At 36.2% G+C, this 12,635-nt stretch overlaps 1 protein-coding gene and 1 long non-coding RNA gene across 10 annotated transcripts in view; one reads left to right on the top strand and one right to left on the bottom strand.

The window, feature by feature from the left end:
- Window positions 1-12,635, bottom strand: part of LOC129427296 (uncharacterized) — an 81,725-nt gene that overhangs the window by 34,561 nt on the left and 34,529 nt on the right. The window lies entirely within an intron of this gene.
- pde4cb (phosphodiesterase 4C, cAMP-specific b) overlaps window positions 1-12,635 on the top strand; it is a 115,805-nt gene that overhangs the window by 90,580 nt on the left and 12,590 nt on the right. For all 8 annotated transcript variants that reach the window (XM_073875830.1, XM_073875832.1, XM_073875828.1 and 5 more), the window contains 6 exons: window positions 4,045-4,224; window positions 4,469-4,505; window positions 4,956-5,026; window positions 5,144-5,193; window positions 9,762-9,874; window positions 12,118-12,211. In XM_073875830.1, the coding sequence (XP_073731931.1) occupies window positions 4,045-4,224; window positions 4,469-4,505; window positions 4,956-5,026; window positions 5,144-5,193; window positions 9,762-9,874; window positions 12,118-12,211 (545 nt within the window). The remainder of the gene's footprint in view (window positions 1-4,044; window positions 4,225-4,468; window positions 4,506-4,955; window positions 5,027-5,143; window positions 5,194-9,761; window positions 9,875-12,117; window positions 12,212-12,635) is intronic.

Raw genomic sequence — 12,635 nt, 5'->3', positions numbered from 1 at the left:
AAAGGAGACTTATGAAATATATAGTATATACAGTATGATATTATTACAAAATACATGTACAGTATCAACAGCAGAAAAATTTATTATATTCCTACTGGATTGTTATATTCATACCTTTATTAAACATATTCATAAAATTTTTATTTTATTGTTTAAAAAATAGTAAAATAATAAAACAAAACGATACATCAAAGTTAAAAAAATATATAGTTTATTACAAAAATCAATAAATATGTTTTCTAAGCATAATGTAAATGTTGTAAATGATAATGCTAGGCTGTTGTCAGATTAGGGGTGATAAGGGGTTAAGGTGATAAGGATTTATATTTCTGCGTCAGACATGCGCAGTACCCTCTTCGCTGAAGGCTATGTGTCAGTTTTCATTTATACTTCTGCGTTGTTGTCCGTGTCGACATGAAGACCACTGCGAGCATGTCACTGGTGTACAAACAATTTCAAGGCAAAAGCTGAAGAAGAAGCAGCTTGTTGTGTACATTGTTGGAGAAACATCAGCAGTGGCGGTCCTGGCTAGATTTACGCCCTGGGCGAACCATCCCTTGGCCGCCCCCAGAAAAAAAAGAATTACCCCCAAACCCCGCCACCAACATACATTATTTTGTTATATATAATCTTAAATACAAAAAGGTAGCAAGAACAGAGAAAAACATGCAATACAGTATAAACACCCACTCATACATGCCTATAGAGTGAATTTAGTTGCATGGCATGATGCCTCAATTCTAATAGTTGCTAGTTCAGCAAAACTAAAACCAAATACAGTCGTATTCTGTGGCTAATAGTATAGCAACATATTAGCAAGAGGGTGAGGCTAATATAAATAGCCTATTTCCTACTGTCACTCACGTCGTCACTCATAGAAATCGGCATACCATTATCTTTTGCCCGTTTCTCCTCATCTTCTTTTCCTGAACCGGGCAACTGAAATGGCTGCTTTGGTCTTTTAATTTGATCCATGATGATGAAGATGAAGACTCGACATAATTAACTTTGCATTACATTTTGCCAACAACAACGTCTGTTCGCCCGTCAATCAACCGGAGTCACGTAACGTGAGTCACGTAGATGACTCTACAGATTTTTTTTCACATAACCCAATTAATTACATGTTCGTAGGTATATGGGTCTATGTTAATTTTAGGAATGATAAATACAATTTACTTGGAAGCAGACGCAGCAGTTTGTGTTGTGTGGCCTCTGACCTGGGATCAGTCAATCCCTCGCTCGCCCCCCTTAAGGCGAGCGAGGGACTTGCAGTCGCAAGTTGATTCCCCGCCCCCCTCACCGGTGCCTCTTCTGACACGCACACAACTGTGTTTCTCAGCACTAACTTGACATGGAAATGAGCGGTTTTGATATAGTTTTTTTTTTTTTTAGGGCGCTCGTGCGCCCTCACATAGATTGCGCCCTGGGCGTTCGCCCACATTGCCCATAGCAAAAACCGGCCCTGAACATCAGCAATGTCGATGCTATCTCACGACAATTCGTACATATTTTACGAGTTGGCTAATTCGTATTAATTCATATACCACATTCATAAATGTTGGTACGATTGCATTGACCCCTGTGACGTTGGGGTCAAGGTTATTTTCGTAAACGAAAACTGAAACTAAGACTAAAACTATCAGCTAAAAAACATTTTCGTTAACTGAAATAAAATTAAAAATTCATAATAAATGAAAAACTAAACTAAACGAGCAACAGCTATTGAAAAACTAACTGAAATAAAATAATAATTATCAAAAATAAGTATTCGTTTTCGTAATTAATAAGCTCTCATCCGGTGGCGGAAAATCTGAACAGGCTTTATAATAGACCCCTTAATCGCCTACATCACTGTGATGTCACCACTCTAGCTGGAGGCAAAACATGCTAAACTATAATTACTAAAACTATAACTGAAACTAAATAAAATAAAAACTAAATAGAAATGTGTTTACAAAATAAAAACTAAACTAAAACAAAAAAAAACATTCATGTAACTAACTAAAACTAAACTTAAATTTAAAGCAAAATTGAAAACGATACTAAAATAAAAACTAATTTAAAAAAGCAAAACTATAATAACCTTGGTTGGGGTTAGGGGTTCGGTTTCGTTGTTGTTGGTTTAATGAGAATCGTACGATTTTGCACAATTAACTTCATATGAAAAGATACAAATTAGCCAACTCGTAATATATACGATTTCTCTTGAGAGATTAGGTGGGCAAGGGGGCCGCAAATAGATGGCAACTTTTCTTACAGCTTGAGTTGTTAGAGTTAAACATTTGATTTTTACCGTTTTGGAATCCATTCAGCTGATCTCCTGGTCTGGCGCTAACACATTTAGCATAGCTTAGCATAATCCATTGAATCTGATTAGACCATTAGCATCACGCTAAAAAATAACCAAAGAGTTTCGATATTTGTCCTATTTAAAACTTGACTCATGACTTATGATTTTTGGCTGCTGTAATATGCAATGATATTACGGTGTGCCCGAAAATAGTCCCCTTAGTATCTTTCAAAGGCAATGCATAATATCATCGCACCTCCTGCAGTCATGTTACGGCAGCAAAGTCTTTGATTATTACGCCAGAATGAGAGTATAGTTCATAGCCATATCTGCCTAGAAGATCCCAGCTTTTGATTTTCTGTTGGTCTTAGTGCACGATGTGACTGCAGGTGAGTCAGGTTTTAAATGGGAAAAATATCGAAACTCTTTAGTTATTTTTGAGCGCGATGCTAATGGACTAATCAGATTCAATGCATTATGCTAAGCTATGCTGAAAGTTCTAGCGCCAGACCCGGAGATCAGCTGAATGGATTCCAAAATGGTAAAAATTAAATGTTTAACTCTAGGGGAGCTGGAAAATGAGTATATTTTCAAAAAGGTGGAATGTCCCTTTAACTTTGTCACTCCTGTTTATAGCATTGCAAGCGAAAATGCATATGAGAAAATGTGCTGTTTATTTTGACTTAAGGGAGGGGTTCTAGCAGTGCTTTTGGTACATGTAGAATTGATGCGTTGTCACATTTTTGGGGAGGTGCGCATCAGGGCTGGCTACACCATACACTCGACACATTCAAAGTTAGTAGTGTCGCTACTTGTAGTTAACTACTTCCCAACACTGAAAACAACAGACCGAAACATCACAGAGAATTGTGGCTAACAACATAACAGATTGGTAAGGTAAGGATTACTAAAACATTAAAACCATGTCTGCATTTGTAAATCATGGTTTAGTCAGTATACATTCTTTACATATAAAAATAAAGACTACTTACAGGCTGTGAGTCAGAAGCGGGAGGGATTATGATAATGACTGCCATGTACACGTCAACCGGCCGAGGAAGTAAACTGTTGCCTACAATCCGTGTGTTCGTTGTAGTCCAAGAAAAGAGATTTACGTTGGAGATGATAACTCACATCATTGTTTATTTTGAGATTTGTACCTTTTGTATATCGTTAACATGTACTAATACATACTTACACACCAAAGGAAATGTAAAATCGTGAATTGGACAATAGGTGCTCTTTAAAGTAACTTCCCCAACACTGGTAGTTTTGGTATCTTTGGTTCCTCTTTAAGGGAGATTTTTTTTCTCTCATTTGATATCTCACTTACTGTGAATGTGTTGATATTTCAGTAGAGAGAAGCAAGATTTCAGTTTTAAGAAAGAGAGATTGAAAATAGACCCTCAGTCCATGGTGGGGAACCTTTTCCACAGATATAAATAAACCAGTCCTGGCAAACCTTTACTTTTACAGCAGATGAATGCTTTCACTGAAGGTCTGTCAACCTTTTCAGCATACAGTAAAGTGTTTACAGCACGTGGGCTTGATTCACGCAGGCACAAACAGTTTCATTCACAACTTTTAAATGAGTCTTTCCACCGCTGATGGATCTGCACAGACAGACATGTTTACATTTTTACATTTACTTACATGAATAAAAACAACTTTTAGTGTTCCTCATAACAAAGTGTTTTGTTTCGTCATGAATCTTCCATCAAAGTCCTAACATCAAAGTCTTTCTCCCGCAGCTTCGATGTGGAAAATGGGTTGTCGATCGGGCGAAGTCCACTGGACCCCACCATCAGTCCAAGCTCTGGCCTGGTCCTCCAAGCGAACAGCCAACGGCGCGAGTCGTTCCTCTACCGATCCGACTCGGATTTTGACCTCTCGCCCAAGATGTCCAGAAACTCCTCAACGGCCAGCGAGCTGTAAGCTATCATCATATCTTAAAGTCAAATAATGTTAGAATCATTCTGTGATTATTTGACTTATTTGCATTTAATGTGAGCAGTGTGATTTATTGTTATTGTTAATCTCTTTGCACTGTGCTCCTGATACTGAAACGGTTCACATTTGAATTAGTTATTTGCAAGTGGATCTCAGTGTTGTACGAGTGTCATAACAGATTTTTTTCATGTTATCATTTATGATTGTTTGGCTCTTCTCTTGCAGTCATGGGGAGGACATGATCGTAACGCCGTTTGCTCAGGTCAGTCGGCTGTTAATTTTACATGTAAATAACAAAAACATCTTGTAAAAATTTTAAGCAAAATTTCTGTAACAAAGTCTCCTAGCGTTAGGATCCATCTGCAGCTTTAATAACAACTGGCAGGGATACTAATAAACAATACAACAGCTAGGCAGTGATCAGATAATATACACAGGCGATATAACAAGCAATGGTCAGGGCAGCCAGCAGAAATACGTACAACAAAAACACAGTTTTAACAGTAATGTTCACCAAGGCAAACTATTTTATATATTTTATATATACATTTTGAGGCGATTATGAATTTATAGCACTGCATAAATATTTAGAGCCATTATTATTTTGCAGAAGCATTATGGTTGTACTTGTTTTTAGTTGCTACATAAAGGCGGCTTTGTTTTTTCTGATTTCACCTTACATGATTTTTGTGTGTTTTTGTGTGCACTTTAGGTTCTTGCCAGTCTGCGTACTGTAAGAGGAAATGTTGCAGCTTTGACTCACGGGCAGGACCGAGGCAACAAGTGAGTCCATTGCCAACTATTTTCAGGCAGACAGTGAATGAATTAAACGGAAGGATTAACAACATTACCAGAAGGAAATATTTTAATCTTTATGGATGTCATTTTTTATTATGTTAGGAGACCACCAGTCACGAATCCTCCAGCTGTCTGTAAGACAAACCTATCAGGTGAGCAAAAACATGAGCTGAGCTTTTTAAAGACACAAAGATCGGACTACAGTATTGAGATAACGCAACAAGTTTATTCTAACATAATAACCAATAAGGATGGCCAGGGTGAAAGAGTTCAAGACCAGTTCGGTTTGTCGTACATTATATTGTACATTCCTTAATAAACTTTTTTTTTCATGAAAATGCATATGACTTGTAGCCTGCATTGAGATTTATAGCTGTGTAACTACTATTGTATTATTGCAAATAAAAAAACAAAACATTATTTGCAATGTTCGAATTATGTCACAATTATGGGGGGGGGGTCCCCTAACTGTTTTTTCATCCACAAAACAGCGTGAGGCGCACTTAAGAGTTTTACATTTATTTCAGACAGAAATCTTTTGGATTAGTTTATTGCGAAATTAGGCCAAATACAGGGGTATTGTTTGGGCGTTTCCCAAACAACGACGTAACTCGTTGCTGAACGACCATAGTACCATGCATCATTGGAGAAACGAACTACCTTGTCACGATTGTTTCCTGAAAGCATAGTAACTTTGTCGCACATTCGTCGTTTGAACCATGTTGGTTTAACAACATAGTTGATGATGTCACGTGTACTAATTAATCTGTGCAAATCGATTTAACGGCAGATTATTGCTGTAAATAACATATATTGCATCGGAAGTGATTTAGTTATCTGTTGTTTATTTTCAAGATATTCAATTCATGCGCAAGTTCCTCTTACGTCATTCCTCCCAGATTCCCCAGGGTCTTAAAGCTCGTAGTTCTGCGCACTTGCGCAGTCTTCAAATGCAGCGCTTTCATTCTGTTTACAAATTTAAAGACGTAAAATAAAATTTTAATATATTTAGAATGATGGATATAGACTGTACTACATGTTTTTTGCTTATTTTGTTCAAAAGCATGATCAACGTAAGTCTACATATGATAATAACAAGGAACGATGCTTCTAACGACAGGTGAAGAGCTGTCGTTCCAACGACACAAGTTAGCGATGCAGTTTGCGAATGTTCGTTTGAACGATGGTTTCGGGAAACACCAAATCGTTGAACGATGTTAGTAACGATGGAACTTACGATGTTCGTTGGCTAACAATGTTTTTGGGAAACGCACCCCTGGACAGCAGGGACGTGCACAGACATTTTGAGGGGCAGGGGCTCAAGTGAAATAAAGGGCACCTTTCATAATTATGTATATTTTTTCTTTTTTAAAAAACAAAAAGTATATTAACACAATTCTGACTTCCTTTTTTAAAAAATTATTAAAAAAGTAAATTAATTTTATCTTCCTCAAACTCACGCAATTGTTTAATTTTCAAAAGATGTCTACAAAATAATCAGTTGTTCACACAGACACAATGGTCTTCTTAGTAGTCTAGGTTTATAGAGCAGCAAAGGAAGCCATTACACAATGTGCATGTTTTGAAAACATTAAATTACACATTAATTACAAATTTGTTAAAATGCTAAAAACAAAGTTGTGACTGCTGAGTTAGCGCTACATGCCAATAAATGCTATATCATATGCTAGCGTTTAGCTGATTAGTTGTTAGTTACTCAAAATATTTTGTCTGATAAGGGCTCAAAATATAAGGTCTGTTTACTAATGTGAGCTTCTGGCATGCGCCTCAGAGCAGAGCTCAACATTATTATTCATGACCCTTTCAAATAGGGCAAAAATAGACCATTTAATTAAAATGACAAATTCTAGGGTTGTAAATAGACATGTAAAAACGTTTCTGGATAATTTTTGCACTTAATAAAGCAACATACCTTCTATGTAATTGTCAAAGAACAATTTAACATATTATGACAACACATCCTATGGCACCTTTAATCTTAGGTTTCATATTTATTAGGGTTACACATGTCAGAAACAACAAATATAGATTAGGCCTATTTTATTTGTATTTTATATTTTACTTTTTTGTGATGTCAGTGAAAATTCAGACTGGGCAATTAAAATACTGAACCATCAGATTTCTTCCCAATCTACTACATCACTCCAGTATAACACATACTTATTTAAAGAGTAACTAAAACCAACTTTTTTAAGTTAATGATCTGTAAAAATGATGCTTTATTAGTGCTGTTCATTGATTTTAGTAAGTTTTTTGACATTTGGATATAAAGTGTTTCAATACTACAATATATGGTGTAAAAACGTCTGAGTGCTGCCCTCTTCAGGTGGAACGGTGGCTACTGCAGTTGAATTTTCCTATTGGATGTTGGGTCCAAAAAATGACTTGTGACGTAAGCAGGTTCAAGCTTACCACGCCCTTGTTACGATCTCACCACACACTTGGTACAAGCTTAGTTCGTCCCCTCTATCTCTGTTGGGATCTGCCCACTTTTCTTGCATTTTTCAAATATTGCCAGTGGGTGGAGTCAGGCTCTGAACAGGGGTTTAGTTACTCTTTAACAGACATTACAAAAAACGCAAACAAAAAAGCTTACTACTGCAGTTAGCAATTATTTTATTGTTTGTGCTTTATTATTTTATGAGCAGTCTGTTTAAACTACATACACTATACGGATACAAGTTTGCAACTCTTCAGGTTAATATGGGATTGCCGTGAAAAACAATGTCCCTGAATCGTTATGTGTAACAACGTGTCCCATATTTTGTGCATAAAACTGTTAATATAAGAATGCTTTCTTCCTCACACACTTACCGGTAGCTGCCTGCATAATCATGCACATGATCGCGTCTCGTTCAGGCTGAGATTTGGCGCTTGAAGCGCGAATGATGCAGCACGAGTGTAGACAAGCCAATCATAAAGCGAAGTAAGTTAGAGAGGCGGGACTAAGGAAAGGTAAAGCCAATCATATTAGCGATGTAAATTTTGGAGGCGGGACTCATCTGTTAACCGTTTGTGTGCCACAAATTTCTTTTTATAAGAGTTTAAATCTCATTTAAATGATTCCTGAATAAATTCATGTTAAATTAAATAAGCAACAAGTAAAAAACACAAGAAACAGACAGACATTGTTATATGAATAAAGATCTTTTTTTTAAACACCCCAGAAAAAAAGGGCACTTTCTCTCCAGGAATAAAAAGGGCAGGTGCTCAAGCCCCCTTGTATGTCTATGTGTGCACGTGCCTGCTGGACAGTATCACTTTGTGGTAACACAGCACGAGAATTTTAAATTTATTTTATACTTAATAAAAACCAAGGGACCCCCTTATTTGCTGATAGGAGGTCAGGGACCACCCCGGACCACCTCAATTTGAACACTGATTATTTATAGTTTTTTGCTAAGAAAACGTGGTAACACTTTATTTTACTGTCTTTGTTCAGTCCAGTCTCTCGAAATGACATACCTAGTCACGTAAATTTTTTATTCTTTTACGTGATAATGTCACGAATTTCCACATTTTTGTCACGAATTTCTGTTTATGTGTCTTTGTCACGTATTGGTTACTCAACTGTTTTGTCCTATTTTCTCACCAGGTTTAGTGTTAGATTTAAATAAAATGACATCCTTACCCAAACCCAACTCAAACCCTAACGCCAGGCGACAATGGTTTAAAAATCAGAAAATATAAAAAATAAATCAGAAAAAATAATATAAACCAATACTTAAAGTGACATCTTAACGCAAACACCAAATCTAACCTTAAACCGAAGTGACAATGGTTTAAAAATTGAAAAAAGCAGTTGAGTAACCAATATGTGACAATGACATGTAAACAGAAATTCATGATACGGTCATGAAAAAACACGAAAATTCGTGACAGTATCATGAAAAAGAAATTCACGTGACTATAGGTACGTAATTTCGTGAGACTGAGTTACTTTGTTACATATGCTAGACCTAATTGCCATAGTAATACAAGTAATTTATGCATAATTACATGCAACTTACCTTAGGCTAGACCAAACCCTTATCCTAACCCTAAAGGCCAATTTATACTTTTGCGTTAGGTGCGCGTTATAGGTACGCCGTAACATACGCATAGACGCGAACCCTGTCGCCGTAGCCTTCGCAGTACCTGACGTGCACCTCCTTAAAAATGTAACTACACGTCGAAACGACGCGGACCGCAAGATCTGTGATTGGTCGGCGTGAATGCATTGTGTTTCCTCCTACGCATTTCGGCGGTTAACTGCAGAGCAACACAAACGCAGAAGTATAAATGCTCATGACGGCGTTGCCTACGTGCGTAGCGTCTGGCGTACCCTACGGCGTAACCCCGACGCAAAAGTATAAATTGGCTTTAAGCCTACACATTGTTAATCATTATTACTTAGTACTCAAATGTATAATTACACTGTATCAGTGACACCGTCAAAGTAAGTGTAACCAAAAATATTAAATTTCAAACAATAAATATGTAACACAACTGTTTATAACACGTAACAATATGTAACTACTTTTGAAACATAAAAATACTAAATAGTTTCAAAATAGTAAAAAACATGTTTTATCTTTTCGTTGTGAGTCCTGTGAAAAATATTGTGAGGGTTCATACAAATCTGATTGACTGTCTCGACCAGTCGAAATAATTTGTATTGTAAAATATTGCTGTTCTGAGATCGGTTTTGTTGTGGCAGATGAAGCGTATCAGAAACTCGCTGTCGAGACTCTTGAAGAGCTGGATTGGTGTTTGGACCAGCTGGAGACCCTGCAGACACGTAACTCAGTCAGTGAAATGGCATCCAATAAGGTGAGAGGGCGACAGGGTTCATAGACATAAATAACATTCATTTGCATGATAACATGTCAATACTTATCCAATGTGCATTGGCTTTTGTGTATGCTCCACACCCCAAAACCATACATAAAGAAGACAACAACAACTCAGTACTGTAGAGAAACTCTACCTTTAGGACTTAACGGACTTAAAATCTAATGATGAGATTAGGAGCACCAAAGTTTGATTTTAATTATGAATTTACCGTTGATTTCAATCTTTGATCTTACTCATTCAATATTTAAGATATCAAGGTTATATTTCCACAGAAAGTTCTTTACATATTCATATTCAAAATAGTAAATTACAAAAAATACTTTAGCTAGGTGTTCACAGCCATGGTCACATATATCTATATAAATTATGCTTACATATTGCTAAAAATGTACTTCAATTATTATCATTTTAATTGATCTTTTAATAAATAAATGAGTTGGTCCAGTTAGTGGAAGAAAAATACATGGGAACCATTTGTGTTATTTAGTTAATATCAATGTGACTGCTATTGTGTATAAACAGTAATAATAAAGAATAAACAGGTGTGTCCCAACATTTGACTCGTAGTGCATACGAAAAATAAATGAAACTGTTGTATTAAAAAACTTTGCGAGCATCTTTAAGTATTTGATGTTGAATGCAATGGATAGTTTTTAAAAAACAGTAATAAATCCCTAAATTACAATTCTTTTCCATTCATCTGTATTTGTCTGGCATCAGCTTGCTCACATGTGTGTTTGTGTCAACATCTTTATGTGATAAATCACATTTGGAAATTACAGACAACACCCATTTGTTTCTCCTAGAGGGTACAAAACCAAATAATTCGAACACAGACACTCAGCAAAATGTATTGTCTTGTGATAATTTGTGATCTTGGCAAAAGCTAACCAAATCAAAATATAGAAAAACAAAGGCATTGTAAGCCAGAGCAGGTAGTTAAGAATACAAATGACATTACTAGTGTAATACAATTACATTACATGGCTTTGCAAAGGTAAGACTGTGACCGCTGCCCAGGGTCTACAGTTGAAATTTAGCCTGTAGCAAATCCTGTTACAATACGCTTATTCTATAGCCTACATATTATAGCTTATTGTAGATTTGTACAAATTACAGTACATTTGTATGTTTGGAAATGCAATAATCAAATTTTTGACAGTATTTATCAGAGTTATATATTATTTTGCGGATGCAGGATTGTATAAACCGTGCATTAAGGATTTGTCTCTTCACACATTGTTTCTGTCACAGCCTCAGTTACCATAGTAACCCAGTAACGTTGTTATGCTAACATTGTTAACATTGTTATTGTATATTGTAGGGGTGGGCCGATCCAATATTCTGTATCGATATTAGTCCAATATTAGCGAAAATCCAACATGATCTCACAAAGTCCCCACGGAATATTTTGCTCATTTATCCGTGTCATTGTCACGGATCTCCGCATTTTTCCGTGCCCGTACCACAGACTTTCTTTTCCGTGTCAGTTTCACATATTGGTTACTAAATTGTTTTTCCTATTTTTAAACCATTTTCGCGTGGGTTTGGGTTTGGATGTCACTTTAACTCTAGGTTTATAAAAAAAAAATCCGGATTTTTAAAGCAACACTATGTAGTTTTTTTACCTTTAAATAATGTCTCTAAAATTATTTCAGTGATAGAACAACTTTTAAACTGACAAATTGTACCGTTGCTGCAACCTGAGCAGCCTCCTAGCTGCTACAAGCACACTCTGAAAGTGGCGGTGGAGGGTAGAGCACACAGTCCCGCCCCTCCCCCTGCCTACAGAAGAGTGTCTGATACCAGGCAATGTTGCGCTTTTCAACCACATGGGGGAGCTGTAAGTTATTTTTACATGGAAACTACATAGTGTTGCTTTAAACAATTGTTGCCTGACCTTAGGGTTAGAGTTTTTTATGTTTTTCATACTTAAGTTATGGTTTACTTCACACTTCCATTTACATTTACTTTTATGGCTAACAAATGTGTTATTTGCAGCTTTATTGATTAAAAGGACGATACAGATGGTATTGGATCGGTATCGACAGATATTATAAAAAAGTGGTATCGGCCCAACCCTAATATATTGTGCTAAATCATTTATAATTCACGGTTCAAACCATTTGCTATAGCTCTTAATGTACTGCATTCTCTCAAATAATATAAACTATAAGACTGAAATGTTTCTTACTATGTTTGTGTTTTATTGTTTGTAGTTTAAAAGAATGCTCAACAGAGAGCTTACCCAGCTATCCGAGACCAGCCGATCTGGAAACCAGGTGTCGGAGTTCATAGCAAGCACATTTTTACGTGAGTGATTTTATGTAATAAAGACGTTACGGTATTTGAAAGCAAGATTTGCCATAAAGAGAATTAGATGTGACTACCACAAAATAACACAAACAATAAATAGACATTGTATTTGTACATTTTCTTCACAATACAATACCATTTTTTTGTCAAAAATCAGTTAGCAAGTACACAAAAGTCTCCTTAACACAATTTACAATTGTAAACTTAAAGGAATAGTCTAATCATTTTCAATATTAAAATATGTTATTACCTTAACTAAGAATTGTTGATACATCCCTCTATCATCTGTGTGCGTGCACGTAAGCGCTGGAGCGCGCTGCGACGCTTCGATAGCATTTAGCTTAGCCCCATTCATTCAATGGGTACCATTTAGAGATAAAGTTAAAAGTGACCAAACACATCAACGTTTTTCCTATTTAAG

This window comes from Misgurnus anguillicaudatus, chromosome 14 (assembly GCF_027580225.2).
Source record: "Misgurnus anguillicaudatus chromosome 14, ASM2758022v2, whole genome shotgun sequence".
Taxonomy (NCBI): domain Eukaryota; kingdom Metazoa; phylum Chordata; class Actinopteri; order Cypriniformes; family Cobitidae; genus Misgurnus; species Misgurnus anguillicaudatus.
The sequence above is the reverse complement of the archived record's forward strand: the minus strand, read 5'-3'. Positions and strand labels throughout refer to the sequence as shown.